At 32.7% G+C, this 20,726-nt stretch overlaps 1 protein-coding gene across 2 annotated transcripts in view; it reads right to left on the bottom strand.

The window, feature by feature from the left end:
• LOC143240029 (WD repeat-containing protein 46) overlaps nucleotides 1-20,726 on the bottom strand; it is an 87,271-nt gene that overhangs the window by 53,603 nt on the left and 12,942 nt on the right. For both annotated transcript variants that reach the window (XM_076481795.1, XM_076481805.1), the window contains 2 exons: nucleotides 14,988-15,100; nucleotides 507-594 (listed from right to left, as the gene is read on the bottom strand). In XM_076481795.1, the coding sequence (XP_076337910.1) occupies nucleotides 507-594; nucleotides 14,988-15,100 (201 nt within the window). The remainder of the gene's footprint in view (nucleotides 1-506; nucleotides 595-14,987; nucleotides 15,101-20,726) is intronic.

The raw sequence follows: 20,726 nt of genomic DNA on the forward strand, positions 1-20,726 counted from the left end.
GTTTATCTCCTTAAGATGCTAATGTAACATTAGTATGGTTTGGACTAATTTTTCCCAATGTTATGAAACTACTTGGGAAACAAAGCATCAAAAATTAATTGACTAAAGATGCAAAATTGACAACTGAACATTAATTATACTTTTTGGAACTAAATAATAAATAACATTATCAAAATTCTTGTAATTGAGTCTCTTTACATCAATATTTACATAATTTATTTTTAATTTTTTTTTTTTTTTTAAGGATCTGTGTTGTTTGTTTTTTCCAGACAGCCCATAGAGACTTCTGATAAACTTCAAATACAGGTCAGTTTGTCTGAATAAAAACCTGGAAATTTCCTTAAAATCAAGCTCTACTTTACACAAAACAATTTTTAAATTAAATGTATAAGCAAATTTTATTTCTTAAATACTGTTCTTACTTAATATTTAGCTAAGCATGATACAGCTAATAACAAATAACAATCCAAGATAACTAAATGAAATAAAAAAAATGAAAAACTTGCCTTTGTAGTACTTGTAATATCAACAGCTGCAGCAATTTTTTCTTGGTGTATTCTGCAAGTATCTTCATTTTCTTCAGCCTCAAGGAATCTATAAAGAGTAAAAGTATTATTAATTTCAAAGAAAATGTTTCAAATATTTTAATCATCATTTTATCTAGAAACTACTATCATTTTTCAATGATGAAAATCTATTTTCAATAAATACCTCCACTTACATATTTTTTTCAAATTTTATGTTATCCTCTACACATCCAATTTTCTCACTTGCATTAGCCTTGAGGCTCCCACCCAATCTCACACATTCTGATCTGCTACTGTCGCACTATAGGATGAAAATTAACTTGCAATAACCCTTCACTAAAAAGAGTCCAACACACATACCTAGTAGAGCTGACCCCCTCTATTTGATTGTTCAAAATTAAGCAAGGAAAGGAATCCCAAAATTTAAGTGTTAGCAGAAGTATCTATCAAAAAAAGACATTTTCAGTGTTGGCAAATTGGTTTACAACACAATATCTTGCTTTCTCTCACATATGAGCTAGAATCCCACATTGAAATGATGGAAGGACCAGTGTAAGTTTGGAAAACATCCAAAGGGAACCCATGAAGTGTTGTGAAATTTTAAGACTACAAAAAAGTACAGCAGCACAGCCATGAGAAACTTCCATACAAAAGTATGATTTTCACCAACAATAAAAACATGTTGCTAAGACAGGCAGAAATCAAACACAACCCAGACCCTGGGCTTGACTAAAGTGATGGTTACATCAGACAGCATATGGCTAGTCAACTCCAGTCCAAAACCATCCAGCATTGGGGTGTTTGGTTGGTTGGTTTGGTGTTTTATGGTGCAAAGCAACTAGGCTATCTGCAACAAACATCTGGTAAAAAGTTAAAATTAAAGTAAAATTAGTAAAATTCATAAAAGGAAATTAAGGTAAAACAAAACAAAGTTTAATTTTGACTTAAAAAAAAACAAATAACATTAAATCCAATTTTTTACATCTAGTTTACAGTAGTAAGAGAAAAACTACAGTAATACAAGTTGTAATTATCATAGCTTGCCAAGATGACTAACGGGAAAGTTAAAAAATCAGCATCAGTCACCTGAAGTTGTCCTTTCCAGTTGTGGTTTTGAGTTACTTGACGTTAATGCCGCTTTCAGAAAGTAAAGTAACACAAGCTATGAAAGACTTGTAGCAAAATTTTAATTATTATAACTTGCCAGGATGACTAACGGGTAGTTCAAACAGCAGCATTAGACATCTGAAGTTAGTCTGACCAGTTCTAGTTTGAGTTATTTGACGTTACGGCCATTTTCTAATTTCAAATCGAACAAAATATACTCTGATTCTTAAAAGGGAATCACATTAAAAAAATGTCTGATGAATAAATTTAAAAAACTTAAATAGCATTAAAAAGATTAATCGCCTTTAAAAAACTAAAAACATTTATAAGGTAGAACGTTAGACAGTGTCACTATTGCCAATAACACTGTCTAACATTACACATAAACCTTGGAACAAAACATGTTTAAAATGGTTCCGTAATTGAGAGTTGTAACATCAACAAGACAGTAAAATGTGGCTTATTGTGACCTGAGTGTTACGCATACAAAACATTTGTGCATCAGTCCCAGATAAAAGGAAACGATAAGTTAAAAAAACTGTGACCAATGCGTAGTCTAGTGAGAATAACTTCCTCTTTCCAATCTTTATGGAAGTAAGACAGCCAAAGTCCAAGAGAGGGTATTATTTGGAAAAGCTTATTTTCATGTTGCTCACTCTCGACTGCCAACTGGCACAAAGATGAGCCTTGAAACTACACTGGGTGGGTGAGAGGAGGTTGTTTGATTCGAGGAACCAAACAAGATGAGCATTAACCATCCTCTCTAAGGTCTTACAGAAACAGCTCATCAAAGCAATTGGATGGTTGTTTGAAGGAATCTTGGAATCCTTCCCAGGCTTAGAGAAAGGTAGGACAATAGCCTGGTGCCAGGCATCAGAAAAATCATTTTCCTGCCAGATCTGGTAAAAAACAATCAGAAGAACAGCAAGAGAAGCAGCAGATAGATGACACAGCATTTCATAGTGTACATCATCAGGTCCGACAGATGTACTGCTAGACCGATGAAAGACCAGTTTGAGTTCTATCAGTGTAAAGGGACAATTATAGTCATAGAGACAATTAGCTCAAAAGAAAAGAGGTGACTGCTCTACACAAGTCTTGATCGCTAAAAATGTGGAGGAAGAAGCAGAAGTGCTAGATATCTAGCAAAAGCTTTCACTTAGAGTATCAGCTACTTCCTGGTCATCAGAGAGCAAGATCGAGAGGGGAACAGAATTATATTGCCCACTGACCTTTGAAATTTTGTCCCATATGACTTTGGAAATGGTGGTAGAAGATATGCTGGTTGTGAAGTTAATCCAAGATTCCTTCTGACTTTGGCGTCTTATTCACCAAGCATGTGCACGGGCCCACTGGAAAGCAATGCAGTTTGAGAGTGTTCGATATCTACAGAAAATATCCCAGACCCATTTTTGAGCCTTCTGTGCCATGTGGCAGACAGGATTCCACTACAGACAAGGATATAGTGTAAAACATGTCGAGGTTTTTAGGAAACATTGAGGAGATGCTTCTATAATACAATCAGATACTGCTGCCACACAGTCATTTATTGATGGCTTACAGACAATGGCAGGATCAAGTTCTGCGAGAGCATTGAAAGAGGGCCAGTTTGCCAGATCCAGCTTCCACTGGGGCATGCAGGTCGGGTGGCATTGACCATGACCAGTTTCTCTTAAAATTATAGGAAAATGATCACTGCCTTGTGGATTATTGTCAACCCTACATGAAAATTTGGAGACTTATGAAGGGGAGCAAAATGAGACATCAATAGCAGTAAAGGACTGACTAGGTGCATGAAAATAAGAAGAAGAACCACTATTTAAAAGAGAAAGGTTGTGATCAGAGAGCATAAACTCTACAGGGTGATCCATCCTATCAATATTAGAGCTTCCCCAGAGAAGATGATGTCCATTAAAGTCCCCCAGAATTAAAAAGGGAGACACCAACTGTTCAATGAGAACATCAAGGTCTGATTGATCATAGGTCTCTCCAGATGACAGGTAGAGAGAACAAACAGTGATGGTACAACCCAAGGAAACACAGATGGCTATGACCTTCAAGGGTGTTTTGAGGGGCAAAGACAGGGTGGGCACATGTTGATCAATCAACAGTTCTACCCCTCCATCACACAGCCTGTCATTTCTATGCAATAAAAATCATCAAAAGGTGACCCTGTCAGCAGGTTTCAGAAATGTTTCCTGCAAGGAAAGACATTCAGGATGGGAGGAAGCAATCAATGCTTTGATATCATCCAAATAAGAATGTAAACCTCGACAGTTCCATTGTGTCAAGATTGCCATTGTTATTTACGTTTATGGAATGGTGATGGGAGGAAGTTTATATCCTGATGAAAAAGAGAAGGCCAGAGGATTAAGATAACATCCAAACAAAAGGATGCAGGGTAATCCACATGCCAGCCTGCACAATCTCTTACAATGGATAATAAAAATGAGTAGCCAATGAGGTACAAAGTATCAGATTTGATTCAAACTAACTTTGAAAGAGTTAATGCAAGTTTACATTCAAAGATTTATGTGTTAAACAGATGAGTTGCCAAAACTATCTCATTAGAGTAATTGGAAAAACATCTCTGGTAGGTGAGGAATTCCAAGGAAAAAAAGAAACAGGAGAATGAACTGCAAAAAGGGGGTACTGTAGACCAAATGACATTGAAATGCAGACTGACAGATAATGAGGATCAGAACAAGAATAAAAATAAGAAATAGAGCTGTGTTGATGGATAAGCAGGAAACATCCATGAACCATCTTCACAAATTTATCCATAGCACAACATAATACTAAAGTGTCTAAAAGACTGATATAAAGGGGAAAATTTGTTTTGGGATTACCAACCCCAAATCTCTTGAGAGTCTAGATATATCCCCACTCAATCAAGGACATATCTGTAAACAGATGGAGATCCAGATGAACACTGCACGTGGTATACTTTCTATTAAAATACCAGAATTCAACAATCATATAAGAAGGGAGGTGATGCTCTACGGATTACAGAGAGTCTATTGAAAATAATAACGGACAGGGTATTCTAAGGAAGTACAATTTCCCAAAAAGACAAAAAACTTCCCATACAATGAGAGAGAGAAAGAGGATATGGCATTGGAAACTAACTGCTCTATGTCCTCTAAATAAAGAGAAGGTTGGATCTTGCTGAGAGATGAATTGAAAAAAACAAAAACAAAAAAACTGAAATGAATGAGATATTTTTTACATCAGAAATAAAAAGATGAATAGAAACTATGTTTTCTTGATAATCTAGTCATCTAAAATTAACACAATTTCCTGACCAAACCTTACAGAAAAACACCACACACAACAACCAATATCTAAATTATACCTTATGCCATCCTCTATCAGAAAAAAACATTGTATATCAAAACTGTTCAATAAAAAGGATATTTTAGACTCATGACACCAAATCCTTCAACATTTACCTGAAACATATACATTATGCATTCCAAAAATATGTCCACTCCTCAAATATCATACAAAAACAAATAAACACCAACCAGAGCAGTCCCCAAAATCAGTCAACACAAGAATGAAAAGACCCACAACCTTTTAACCATAACGTACCAGGTTTTCATCAGACATCTTCCAAATTTATGTCAAACACAAAATTCTTACTGTATTTAAAAAAAACACAGATTTTTGTAAAATTAAATAATCCTGCACATATCTGTGAGCCAAAACTTTGTATATGTATATGTTGTTTTTGTTGTCTGGCATTTTACAGTACAAAGCAATTAGGCTATCTGCATCAACTGACTTGTAAAAAAAACAAAAATAAATAACAGAAAGTTTTATAAAATGTAAAGAAAAATTCAGTTGTAACAAGAACAATGGCCTAGTGTCAGATAAAAACTTAAATAGAATTAAAAAGGTCAATGGCCCTTAAAAAATTAAAAGTATTTGTAAGATGAACAGTGTCACCATAACCAATGACACTGTCCAACATCAGGAATAAACCCATGGTAAAAACATATATAAAATGGTGCCATTGCTTATTGTCTAACAATGGCATGACAAAAAAGATAAAACTTTTATCTGTAGCCTATTTATGACAACTTACTCCTTCCAATCCTAATGGCAACAAGATGACCAAAGTCCAATAGAAGGTTTGAGCTGGAAAAACTTATCACATTGCTCATTCCAAGTTGACTACCAAATGGCATAGAGCCAAGCCTTGAATAGAGAGCCATAGTTCATGTGTGGAATAGGCATGACAGTGATAACACCAAAGTAGACAGACTTAACTGTTGTGTCAGCGAGCTCATTCCCACGAATACCGGCATGGCCCGGTATCCAGAAAAAAATGGGTAGAAGTATAAAATGGATGATAAAAAGAAATAAGCCAGTCAGTTTTGAATGACAAGACAAGAACTAAATGAAGCAATTCCAGGGCCTGTAAAGAGCTAAGCAAGTCAATATAAATAGTAAAGTTTGTGTACTGCATAGCTTCTATGTGACCCAGAGCAAGAGAAATATTTCTCTGAGCTATGCCATAGTTTGTTGTGATTCAAAAGATGTTCAGCAAATAGAAGATAGTACTTCTGTTCAGGAGTATCTGTTTTCATTATATGACTCAAAGAAAGGTCATATTTGGGGATGATAATTATCGATGTGGGATGGGATGATCAGTGGATACAGCTATATTATTCAAGGACAGACCCAATTCATCCAACTGCACCTGGATATGAAGAATGATAGGAACAATGATAGACCATCCAAGAGTAGCAAGAGAGGCAGGCATTTCACAGTGAATATCATCAGGTCCAAATGATGTACTGCCAGATCAATGAAAAGAGAGCTTAAGTTTCAACAGTGTACAGAGGTAATTATAGTTATAAAAACAATCAGCCTGAAAGGAAAGAGGTGATTGCTCTGCCTGAAACTTGATGGCTATGAAGGTGGGGAATGAAGCAGAAGTACTAGATGCATGAGAAAAGCTTTTGCTGAGAGTACTGGCAATGCTCTGGGCATCAGCAACCTCCTGGCCATCAGAGAGCAAGATTGAAGGGGGGAGATGGAAATATACTGCCCACTGATCTTCTGAATCTTGTCTCATATGATTTTAGAAATGGTGAGAGAAGAGATGCCAGTTGTGTACTTAATCCAAGATTCCTTCTGGTTTTGACCTCAGACCTTCCAAGCATGTGCACAGGCCTGCTGAAAAGAAATGCAGTTTAAAAGTATGGCATACCTATAAAAGGCACGTTTTTGAGCCTTCTGTGTCATGTGGTAGGCAGGACTCCACCATGAATGAGGATACCATTGAAAACTTGTCAAGGTTTCAGGAACACACTGAGCAGCTGATTAGACAATACAGTCAGCTACTGTTGCCACTCCAGCTTCCCTCAAGTCATGCAAGTCAGGTGGCATTGACCACAGCCAGTCTCCCTCAATGTGCTATGAAAATGATCACTGTCAATCCCTCCAAAAAAAATCAGAGAAATGTGAAGGGAAGCAGGTAGAGATCATTAGCAGTAAATGACTGACTATGTGCATGAAAATAGGTATAAGTACCAGTACTGAAGAGAAGAAGGTTATGATCCAAAGGCACACACTGTACAGAACGATCCCTCCCATCAATATCAGCACCACCCCAAAGGAGATTATGTACAATAAAGTTCCCCAGGATTATAAAGGGAGATGGAACCTGTTCAATGCAAGCATCAAGGTCTGACTGATCATACGTCTCCTTAGGAGACAGGTAGAGAGAACAAATAGTGATGGCACGACCCAAGGATGGCCACAGTCTCCAAGGGTGTATAAAGTGTATCAAGACAGGATGGGCACATGCTGACTGACCAGCAGTGCCACCCCTTCATACACTCATCTATCTGTCAATTCTGTACAAAGAAAACTGCCGAAAGGTGACTGCAATGACAGGTTTCAGAAACATTTCCTGTAAAGAGAAGCACACATGTTGATAAGAATCAATCAAATCCTCAAAGTAATCTATATTCAAATGAAAACTACAGAAATGCCTTGGTTGAAAAACCAGCAAAGATCTCTGACTTGAGAATGTTTCTTCAAGTCCCTCTCAACTAACTTCTCTTGAGGGTAGCATGGGGAATATCCTTGATGGGTGTATCCCCACTGCTCTTTGAATTCAGGAGGAGTTTAGTGTGTTGTGGTGAGAGTATGTGTCCACCAAAATGTCTCCAGAGCATAACATTCTTACTGATGTGGGGAATCCAGCAAGCCCCTCTAATCCCTTTCAAATAAAAAAGGGAGACATCTGCCTTAGGGATTCCTCAGATAATAAGTACAAAATGAAAGATCTAGGTATAAAATCCAATTTTGATAGTGACTGTTGAACAAAGTCATACATTCCTGGGCATTTATCAATTTCTCTCAAATTTATTTATTTTTCTTCATGAATGAAATTATCTATAGTAAAGAAAGAAGATTTCAATGCACACTGTCCCTGCCCACCATGGAGCCCTACAAGAGGCCACACTGCAATTCCAAACAACAACAATGCCAGGGTTTTGTGAGCACTATACCCAAACACCAGTATTAGACACAATGTCCATAACACCTGTTAAGAACTTCTAACACTGGTACTTGGTTGATCCTAGCCCAAGTAGACTACCCAATTGACCCTGGGGGCCAGCACAAGGCTGCCTTTCTACTGGAATTCAAGGCCAAAGTTGTGTTAGAGTTGGACTCCTCAACCACCAGGATTCTTTCCCCCCTTCATGGGTCGCCACACACAGCAAGCATGTAGGTGGATGTTCAGATTCTAGAAATGGTAAACTGAAAGTACAGAACCTTCTCTAGGAGGTCCCCTCACTTCATACAAGTATCCACCTCAAAGGGATATGAAACTGAATAAAAATGTTAGAAAGAATATGTTGGACTTCAGGAATACCCACCCTTGTGGAATATAGAATGCTATTTACCAAAAAAGTAGCTTGGGAAAGTGCCACAGTTCTTGTTTGATAGTCTAACCATCCCAGGATAATCTCCTTTAAAATAAAAATAAGAAATACAAGGCCAGAAAAGATCATTAACAGACATATAGGACAAGTCAAAATCAAATCCATGTGGGACCACATAATTCTACCAGTAAAGAGTCCTAATATAGCCTAATTTCAAACATGTAAAGTTCAGCAGATTATGATGTAATAGCTACTGTATACTGCAAAATAATGTTACTTTTCTGACATGTAATTATAACTTATTAACTTTTTTACCACTTTAAGTTGTATATGTAATGTATATTAAAATCTCCTTATGTTTAACTAATTTTTAAATTTACATATTGCTGATAAACAGACTTAATCAAAGATCAAATCCATACAATAACTTAAATCTATACAATATGGTTCATGCTATATTAGTAACAAAGTGTGTAATATTTCATGATTTTCTTGTCCAACTAACTTCTGTTTTTAAAACTTTTTTGTTAATGTCCTAATTCCATCTATCAACACTCTTAACTTTCTATATAAGACTTGGTCATTTTGGCCAGTCTTTTAACTGCCATGTAAACCAAGAAACTATATATATATTTATATATTATACACACTTTAACTATTACAACTTTTAATATGGTAAGTACATCTTCAAGACATTTGGCAGGTTTTTAGCACCATTCGCAACTTTTTTGTACACCCACATAAAAACAAAATTAAGTATCTAAACCAAAGATTTGTCCATAAACTCATTAAGTCATAGTCTGATTCAGATTCTGACTAGTTTGAATACAAGGTGATATTCATGTTAAGATTAAATATATGAGGTATGAATATTCTGTGGTTAACACTTGTAATTATTATTGTTCTGTTATCTGCTTCAGAAATACAGTCTTTCTTGTTTGTGTATGAATAATTATCTGGCTAAAAGCATGAATAAACCTGTTTATGTACATTCATAATTTGTGAAAACAGTCCCCAATCAGATTCAAACAGTAAGCCAAGCACTTCTCCAGTTTATTTATCATAAATATCTTCTACAAACAGGATGAGTAACCTTGCTGCTGAGGTGACAAGTATATTCACAGATTATATGATTCATTCTTTCGAGGATCATGAATACTTCTTTGTTCAGTGTAAAAAAAAATTGAACCTGTTGTTCTCCAACAGTTTTGATTTAAAAATGTGTTTGATCCTTACAACAGTTTCAGAACATTGCAAATATTACTAAGTGTTTTCTTTTAATGTTGTTTCTGAATAAGGAAATCATTACACAAGAGTTGTATGTTAACATCATTTATTTTTAGTGTTAGTATTTAATTTTTGTTGTTTGGATCTATTTGTGACATCAAACAATCTTTCTTATTTGGATTATATATAGCTTATGTCCAGAAGCAAGTTGGAGTATTGTCAGACCCTAGTATTTGGGACAGTTTTAGTTACAATGGATCAAGAATTTGCTAAAGCAACACGATACTGGGAGACTTTGTACTTGAGATGACACTTAACCCCATCTGATGAGACTGCAATGGCACCAGCACATGTTTTGTTTAAAGCAAAGCAGTTTCAAGCACTAGCCCTAAGAAACCTACTTGATTGTACATTCAGAGATTTGGACTAGTATCAGTTGAGTAAGGTGTACATTTCACCTGTTTTCACCATATCAGTGTGCAACCATTGAGTCATGCCTTCAACCCTGTTACTAATTAACTCCAGACATCCTGTGGGAAAACAGTGAACACTTTTATACTTGGTTTCTCAATGAAGCTGTAGTTTTTTTAAACTTCTACAGAATACTGCACTATGAAAGGACTACCATGAACTACCCAATGGTCCTAAAGACCTTTTCTCCAATGCAAATTTGTGGCAAACAACCAACAATACATCATTCAAATGTCTGCCTTATTAATCCTTTATGCACAGGTCAGTCCGTTTGATGTACATCATACTGGAGAAAATAACACTTACTATGGTTCTATATTTATTATGTACATTTTCACAAAATTTGCTGTACACAAAAAAATCAAATTTTTAATAAAATATTTCTACTAAATATGCAACAAAAAATTTAAAAAGACCTGATTGGGTTTGTTTGAGAGAAAAGTGATTTTAATAATAAAAATACATTTTTTTTATCTTACAGTTTTCATATTTCATTCACATAACTTCTAAAACATCATAAATGAGTATCACAATTTTTTTTCTGAAAAAAAGGTATACTTTTATGTATCTTTTCTCTACCCTAACTCTTTTCTCTCTCTGCAGTGAATTCACTTATAACAACAAAAGTAAATTATAAATAAAATATTTTTATTTTATATAATGACTGCAGACTGTAACAGATAATTATGTATCCTAAACAGCCTCAGACTAGTAACCATTACATCTGTTTTTTATTTTATTTTATTGCACTTTGAACAGTGTCTAACTAATGTTACAAAGTAGTAAATCACCTGGTGAGAGGTAAGTGTAAAGTAAAATAAACAAAGATCTGAATTACATCTTGTAGATAGAAAAATATATTAGGTTGAGGAATAATTCGTGAGCGTTTTTAAATAATTTCATTCAAGCATTACATGCAAGACTATACAATACTTCAATGCATGAACACATTACACCCAAAACATTTATTATGATACTTTATTTCATGTAATACCCAGGTATATAGTATGCATTGTTGTAAACGAAATTGCAAGAAATTAAATGCAAAAAGCAGATGGTGTCGAAAATGCTCGATTTTGTCCACTTGACATTCCATTTAATGAGCTGAAAATGAAAGCAAAAATTAAAGACATATGAAAATCAAACACACCATCTATTAGAGCAAAAATTATCTACCAAATGACATGAAATATTTTGCGAAAGCGTTTCATTTATGAATATATTTTTTTAACTTGAAAAAACGCTCATGAATTATTCCTAAACCCAATATTTTATTTTTTAATTTATATTGCCTTAACAACCTCATACATTTTTAATTTTTATTTTGTTAAAATATACTTAAAAATGAATAAATAATACACATAAAAACCAAGAAATTTTGCAACTACTTAAACCTTAAAGCCTTTTGAACTCAGCTGTATGGTTAAACAAGTTTTGTTTTTCTAAGGTTGTTTGTCCAAAATAATTTATGTATCTCTCAAATATGCATTTTATAAAATAAAATACAGTTCTCAAAAACTACTATAATTTGTCTGGTTTTCTAAATCATATATATATGTTTAAGAAATTATGGAAAAACTTGCATTTTACAACTAAAACAAAACAATCATGTAACCTATGCAATTCCAGAGAAAATTATAGACATTTCTAAAAGGCAGAGGATATGAGAGGTGAATGCAAATATGAGTTGAACAAAGAGGAGTATGTGGTTTGATCAGCTTACAACATACAATCTTTCTCAAACCTTCTTCACTATAAGGGTTACCATGGTAGGACTACCATCTAGAAGCTTGTACTGGCATCATGAAAATATCACAAAAATAAAAATTATAACAAAATCAATGGAACAATGTGGTTTGATCAATTTCTACACATTTTTCATCAAATTAATGTGTTGACATGTATTAAAAACAAAGAAATTTTCCATCCAAAATGTCTAACATCATCAGTTAAGCATGATAGAAGTTCTGCAGCTTTTTGTTGGAATAGTTTAAGGCTTATTTGGTTTGTTTTAAATATAGTTTATATCAACAGATATTCCAATTATTTTATCCTAACCTATGCATTTAATAACATCATTGTCTACTTGAGTACTTGCTGCCTGTATTTAAAACGTTACCTTGCATAACATTTACAGAACATGAATTTTTTGGATATCTTGATTTCTTTCAGGTGAATAACAGTGAGATTGAATATCACAAAATGATATTCATAACAAGTAATTTCACCAGTCTTATTGACTGCTAGAAATAGATTAGATAATGCTCTTCTACTAAGTGTAAATCTTTCATTTAAATACTTCACAACTGGTGACCAATAGAAATTACACTTTCTTCTGTAGAAATTTCCTTTCTATAAGACTAGCTGTTTCCAAAATGGGGTGCTATATGAAGATATCATTTTCACATATGGAAAACATGAAAGAAGAAAATAATTCTTAAAACTTTTGCAGTATTTACATTCTCATTACAATTAACTTATAAAGCAATTTATTTATCCCATATAAATCCAAAACTTCATGCTAAAACCTTAATTGTGTGTGTAAGATCTGAAGAAATATTTCAAATTAATATTATAATTTTAACTGCTTTTTTAACGAAGTTAACAACATAATGCTGTACATCTAAGTTAACAAGTAATTTTAAAACACAGAACCATGAGAGAGGATATTTTTAATCCACATGGCTTCATTATTGATTTTAAATATTTTGTTCATAACACAGAGTAGGACAAAAATTATGACACAATTGGTATTTTATGTTTAGTACCAAAGAAAATATTACCAAAATATCTGAAACCATTTAATTGTTGTTAAGTTAACAACATAATGCTATACATCTAAGTTAACAAGTAATTTTAAAACACAGAACCATGAGAGAGGATATTTTTAATCCACATGGCTTCATTATTGATTTTAAATATTTTGTTCATAACACAGAGTAGGACAAAAATTATGACACAATTGGTATTTTATGATTGGTACCAAAGAAAATATTACCAAAACATCTGAAACCATTTAATTGTTGTTTCAAATAAAAATTAGAAATTAAACTATGTTATATCTTTATAATCTCTTTTCCTATTTAATATATTAGTCATATAAGAAAACTGGACCTAGGTTGCTAAGAGTGCTAATGTTTTAATAATGTCAATAAAGTAAAACATTTCAATTCTGTAGGCCTACGGTGTTAACATAATGAATAAATTTACAGTATCATATTGGAAGATACAAGTTAAAGTAATAAATTGAAACAATAATCATATAAACAGCTTTAACATCAGCTTTAAAGCAAAGTTCTAGTTTTAATAATAGGAAAAATAATTACATTTATTAGAAATCTGAGTTACTTTTACAAATTTCAAAACGAGGTCCTTAAACTAATGGCTTTTTCTTTCATAAAAGAAACAAAAAACATTATGGTTACTTCCTCTATTCTTTCCAATTCTGATAATAACTTTTATTTTTTATCTTGTTGTTCTTGTTATGGTCTTCTGTTTCATGTTTTAAGATTGGCTTTTTTTGGATCTAAATTCAAAACATCTACAGATTATCTTTCTTCTGTGATCCAGTAAAATATTACATAAACTAGAATATAAAATCACTTCATCATCATAACATAAACTGTTAAATCTTTGTGCTTTTTAATTCTGTACTTACACTGGCAGTCCTGTGTGAAATCTCCCTGGTTTTTCACACAAGAAAGTGTTGCTTACATTTAACTTTGAAAATTATCACCAATTTAGTTAAACACTTACAAAAAACTGCACTAAATACTTCCTACTTCCCCTTCACACCACAAGGTTAATATGACATAGCAGTCATTTAGTAAAATGGAATAAAATTCCTCATAGTATCCTTAAAAAACATTGTACAAATTTTAAAATTTTGAATTTCTGCAGCAGTTCCATGCAAAAATGTACTTCAGAACAGCTGATATGGGTAAAGTATTAACACTTTTACCAAAATAAAGCAGAGAATAATGTTTTGACGTTCTTAGGTTGTCTCCAGGTTAACCCGAAGATGACCTAAGATAGTCAAAATGCTATTTTCTGATTTATTTTAGTAAAAGTGCTAATACCCATACCAGCTGCCTTGAGATACATTTTTAATTCAAGTGGGTTTCTCTCATCATGAGTTCCATGCAAAATTCTGGCAAAGCTTGAAAACAGGTGAAAACTTTGACAAATTATGGATTCACAGAATTCAACAAATGGTAAACAAAATACATTTAAATTATCACTGTGACCAATTCACAATTTATAGAAAGCTTATATTCATTTTAGTTCCTATTGTAATACAGTACTTCCACAACATGAAGATAGTACTTTGAAACCACGTATATGTCAAAACTAATATTCATAGCTCACAAAGAAACTTGTATATATAATAAACTATACATTATTCAAAACCTTTACTTATGTGGCAAGTTAAACAATTATGAAACAAAAAAAATTGTTATTTTCAACTACTTTATGTCTATTCGACACTTGAGTTTTTAAAAGGCAAACAAACAGAAGGCAAAAAATACATATTTGTAATTATTAAGCTGTGAACACTGATAAGAAAGTGTATACTGAACATGAACATGGGGCTTACAATTGTTTTATACAGAAACATAAATCTGTAAAGTAAGAAAACTTGTTTTTTTTAACATAGTTACATATTTTAACCAACTTACTTAGATAAAATATTTACATGCTGTATGTATATAATGAACAAATTCTTACAAGTACAATTAATACTCACCCACTTTCTTCTGGTAATAGCAATTCTGTTCTTGCTGCTTGTGTTTCTGAGACTTTAACTTTTTTACTTGCTGCTACCAGTTGTTTTCTTTTTACTCTTGTTTTAATTCCTGACTAAATACAAAATTTCATACTAAATGAAAATTACACTATTATACTTTTTGTAATTTATATGCAGGGCCAATTCCAAGTTGATTCTTTTTATGAAATTGTCAAATAATTTTGAGGGAAATTTCAAAAGAAGTTTATAAAAGTTATTTAAGTACTATTGCTTCATGTACTAAATAAAAATTTAAATTTAATAACTTGTTAAAAAAAAGTCAAAAAAACAAACGAATCAGTAGTGGTAAAACATTATAAAAATATTTTCATGAAAATTATTTTTGCTAAATAACTCAACTTTTTAATTTTTGTGAAGAGACTGTTTAATGATCTGAAAACTGACCTAGATTTCACCCTAGTATAGAAAACTTTTAAATATGAAGTACTTATAGAACTGGGCAATTTAACTTAATTAATCAAATACCTATGAGCACCACTTACAATGATTAACATCACATAAAAGATTTTCCTTACCTGAAAAGGTATTTCAGAGAAATACTCACTTATTTGCATCACATAAAGCCATTACATCTCATGCAATTTCATGTGCATGCCACAAGCCTTTAATAAAGCTCCCACCCTTGAGCCAATGTATATTGCACCAGCATATTAGGTAATTTTTATTAAAGTATAGCCATACATCAAAAAACGGGTGAGATATCCTCCATGTACAGTAGTCCCCACAAGCACCAGAATTTAAACATAGGCTCATTCTTGATAAGGCAAACTAAATGCATTGGAAGTGGAAAGAAAGAGTGGGATGTAATGCATAGATGTATCTTTCAAAAACACATTTTCAGGTAAGGAAAAATTTTAACTTCAGAAACACAACTCACTTCTATGCATTACAAAGAGCTACAGACCCATAGTGAAGATGATGGAGGGAACAGTGAAAAAAAAAAAAAAAAAGAGCTCCTTTCTTAAAAGAGAATCAATAAAGGAAAAGCCCATTGACTATAACATCCAAGAGTCAAAAGTAAGCAAGTGAGAAAGCAATTAGTGTGAAAAGCATTAATCTCAAGCACAGAATACCCCTCACTAAAAGATATAGTAGAATAAATTATATTGTCAAAAAATCACTTGCAGGTTGCTAACATTTTGCCAATTTGGACTAAATGTCAAATTTGTCAACTATTCATTACTACATAGACAATCAGCTGAGCACAAGTATAGGTGAGTGTGGTTATGGATACAAATCAGGCTGTTCTGTATAGAAAAATTATGTAAGATATAATAATCAGGTGCAAAGATCAGCATCATAGACCTATGCCCTGAGGTGTACAAAAGTTCCAACTAGCTGAACCACTAGAAATGGTTCATAACAAAGTTGAGTGCTCTGTACAACCACACCAGTAACATTCCAGCCAACTTTCCAAACAAAGATACATCCCCTCAGTCTTGTATCATTGAAATTACACTGCCAGATGAGGAATTCTCCATATATTGATTTCTCCAGTTGTAGTGAGCCAGTGTTAGGGCAGGAAAACATTGGCACTGTCACTGTTTTTCTTTTTAATTTTCATGTGCAGAACACATATTAGACAAAACACATAGACACTGCTGAACAGTAATAAGCACATTTTGAGACAAAGAAGATTGGTTTAAATCTTTCCATTACCCCTGATTAAGTGCAGATGTAGAGGCAACATCCTGTCACTAGGTGTATTCCAAGAAACAAATTGCATAAGAGTATGAAAGTGGCACTTACCCAACATATCCTGATTAAACTGGAGAATAGCAGACATTGGGAGACAAAACTCTGAAGAAGACAAAATTATTAGATGGTAGAAGTAAGAAGAAAAAAATATGCTGAGCACAGTCCACATTCCCACTGGGAGAATCTAACCCAAGGGGCATCAAAAGTCTGAATCCAGAAAGTGGGTCAAGTGGTGGATTTGATGTGATGAGACATGATACAGTTTGCAATCATCTCCATCTGGTAAGTGTAAAGAATGAGACAGATCAATAATCAACCACCTATTTCCAGTCTTCTTGGGTGCAACTAAAAATAAACAGAATCACAGAAGAACAGGACTGACTCTCTTTACTGTTTCCTTGACCAATAACTTTCCAACTGCCTCTCAATAACAAGGAAGAATGTAAACAGGCAGCATCAATTTGCGATTCCAATGTCTCAGGGTTGTTCATGAACATCAAGAGGCAAATAAAAAGGAGCCTCATATAATTCATGGATGGCTATCGAAGGAAGACAAACTCCTAACAACAAAGTACCTCAACCCATTAAATCCCAACAACACTGAAGCCAGAAAAAAAACAACAAAAAAAAACAGAGGCTGACAAACATTGCAAGGTAAGACTAGCAAAGGACCCAATTCATCCTTAAATTGATGTGGGGAATGCTGATAGACTTCTGACAAAATCTGAAGGGAAGATAAATATCTTGGAGCCATAGTGAGGGTCAAACTAATCTGTAAAATTGTGATCTGCTAAAAGTGATCAGAGTTCAGTCAGAAACCCCACATATCCAAAAGAGGATCAAGTCTTTGGGAATCTAAATATATATATATATATATACAAGTCAAATTATGCTGTTCAGATAAATGTGGAAGGGCAAGACATAGCAATTCTGTCATGTAATTGAGCAGCAAATCTCCCTGGATGTAGAGCAATATCAGGTGAAGGAGGAAAACTAAATATTCACCTTCAGACTTTTGAGCCATCAAGATAATGGTATATTTAAAGTCAACTGGAGAAAGCCCCAAAACGTTACACACCTGACTGACTAACTGAAGAAATGGAGTAAGAGGTGACTTATCCAAACTGATTTCATGAAAAGCTGACACATTAAATGAAGAAGCCATAAAAAAGATAGTTCAAATTCTCATCAAACTCTCCTAGATCATCTACAACATATCAGGTCATAGACAGCTTCAACTCAGAGTGCCCTCACCCCCCAATCCACACCAATACTACACAATCAAGTACAATAACACTACAATGCCATACAGATCAAATAATATAATGTTTCAGATTAACAGCTAAATTATCTTTGGCAACTAAACAAACACAATATTTGAATATAAAGCCTGAACATGAATTTTTATGAGAAATGTATTAAAAATGTTTACTTTCTATTTTCATAAAAAATATATAATATGATATCTTTCATACATTAACTGAAACTTCAGATAGAATGCATTTCATATCATATACAATTAATATTATTCAAAGACATTTAAAAGCAAAATCTGTTTCACTTTCAAAACATATGTCATTCTACCTTATAATAGCAGTTATCTCATTCATTTTACGATGCATAAAAAGAAATTGTCTGTGTTTATATGAACAACACATACTTGATAAAAAAAATCATCCTGTAATTTTGGAAGCGACAGTGGCAAATAAAACATAGTTATGCATTTTATTTTAGTAATTACTCTACACATTTAAGTTTTAAGTAATGGACTTATTTAGAAATGCATAAACTTCAGGGATTCTAAAACATTCAAAACTTCTTAATTATTAATACTAAAATATGCAACAGATGGCTCTTAAGAAAATTAAGAAAACTGACAAAGGCATAATTTTCAAAACTAAAGATTTCTATGAACATGGTATAAGACTTTAAAAGTACTAGTTTAGGATTGCTCAGGATAAGTTTAAGAAATCTTTTCATGTGTTTTAATCTTCAATGTTACCTTCAAAATATGTGTTCCATTGCTGGCTGATCAGAAAAATTTGACAACAGATTAATCATCAGGCTCATTAACCGTTACTTCAAATAATCAATTACTGTCTGTAGTTTTATGGGGGCTAAATGTTTTACAGTAGGTGTCTGTGACTTGTTAGTAATAAATTTCAAAATTAACAAACTGCACACAATACACTTGTTTTAAAATATTTTTAAAACAAGTCAAACTTATATACAAATGTTTACTATACAGTCAAATTCAGAGATTTTTAACCCTATGAATACAGACTATAAAAGTATCCACGAGAGTAATTATACTATAATTTTTATAGTGTATGTGTACCTTTACAAAATTGTACATAATATTAGTAAAATTTACATGGTTTTCATACCCAAAATAATTGGTTTGTAAAATTAAGTATTAATATATTTTTTTTTAATTACACTTGGTCATTTTTTCTTTCTGAATGTAGACCATTCAACATAAAAAGAAATTTTGATTTAATTATTAAATTATCTTAAGACTGTCAGGGTTCTTTTAAGTAATCTCTATGGATTTAAATAATTATATATAATCAATTTTTTTTATAAAACTTTATATTTGATTTGTTGTTTTATAATTGTTAATTCTGTATGGTGTTGGTCACTTTGACAGACCTCATAACCATAATAAATATCAAGGAATAAATTTAAATTCTCTTTTTTTTGTTCTACAATAACTTTCAAATTATAACAGGAAACCACAAATGTTTCTTCCAAATAGCCTAAATCTCATAGCAGTATGCACCTATTTATATTTATTAGTTTTTGTTTTATTAACATATGAACTCTATCTGGTTAAAAAATACCCTAATGCAAGTTGAAAATCACACAGCACATGTGCACTTCACCTTATAATATCAGGTAGCATAACACACAAGCTGCTGGCATGTATACTTCATGAAGACTTACATTATTTTTCTTTCATTATGTTACCTAATAAGTTTCTATTTTTACATTTTAATTACTTTTATAATACTAGTGAAAACAAATGAAAAATAAAAAACCTCGTCACTAAATGTCAAACACTTATTTTCAGTATGGCTTTATATTTTATCTGTTATTTCCTTTACTGATCAGAATTTCCACTTTACACCTTTTCCCACTTCCTTTCTGTAGTTATAAAACTGCTAGCAGATGGCTTAGAAACTAAAATAAACAAATTGAAAAGTGCTGTTTTTTATAAACAACAAAAGTAAATATCCTGAAAGTTTCTTCTAATCTTTTTACACATATTTCCTATATTAATTCAACTTTTAGCAGCTGAAGTAGAAACCTACTGCATATTTTGAAACTTTGAAAGAGTCAATATCAAATAATATTGCTGTTCTGGTACAATTCCCAGAACTTTACCTGTTTGAAAACACAGTGGGGTAGATTTATCACCTTGTTGACAATGCAATGGTTACAATTAGAATCACTTAAAGTATTATAAAATGCTCATGCTAGGGGTTTGTAGAAAGTCTGGCCCAATCCAATAAACTTAATAGCTATTTTAATATTGGTTGATAAGCAGATGTTTCATACAGAGTCTATTTGAATTTTGGGTCTGGAAAGACAGTGAGGTAGGATTTATTGGCTTGTTTACACAGTACAGTAGTTGCAATAAGAACTGTCTGAAGTACTATATAAAAGTGAGATAAAATATTTATAATACAGCTCTATACAAAGTTATAACTGATCCAATAAACAGGCAGTAGTGATATAGGTGTGAAAGTGCTTATGAACATTCTTTCCTACTTTACTAATGCTTACACACTAAATAATAAATGCATAGTTTCTAACATTTTGTAAGGTACAGTGAGGTTTTGGTAACTATACATTACATGTGTATGTATATATATATATATATATATATGAGCTTCCTATATATTATTATTTACAAATAAATATTTAAAGTTCTTTTTCAACCAAGTACAATAAACAAAAAAAATTTGGAAAATGATG

This window comes from Tachypleus tridentatus, chromosome 2 (genome assembly GCF_004210375.1).
Source record: "Tachypleus tridentatus isolate NWPU-2018 chromosome 2, ASM421037v1, whole genome shotgun sequence".
In the NCBI taxonomy this organism is placed as follows: Eukaryota; Metazoa; Arthropoda; class Merostomata; order Xiphosura; family Limulidae; genus Tachypleus; species Tachypleus tridentatus.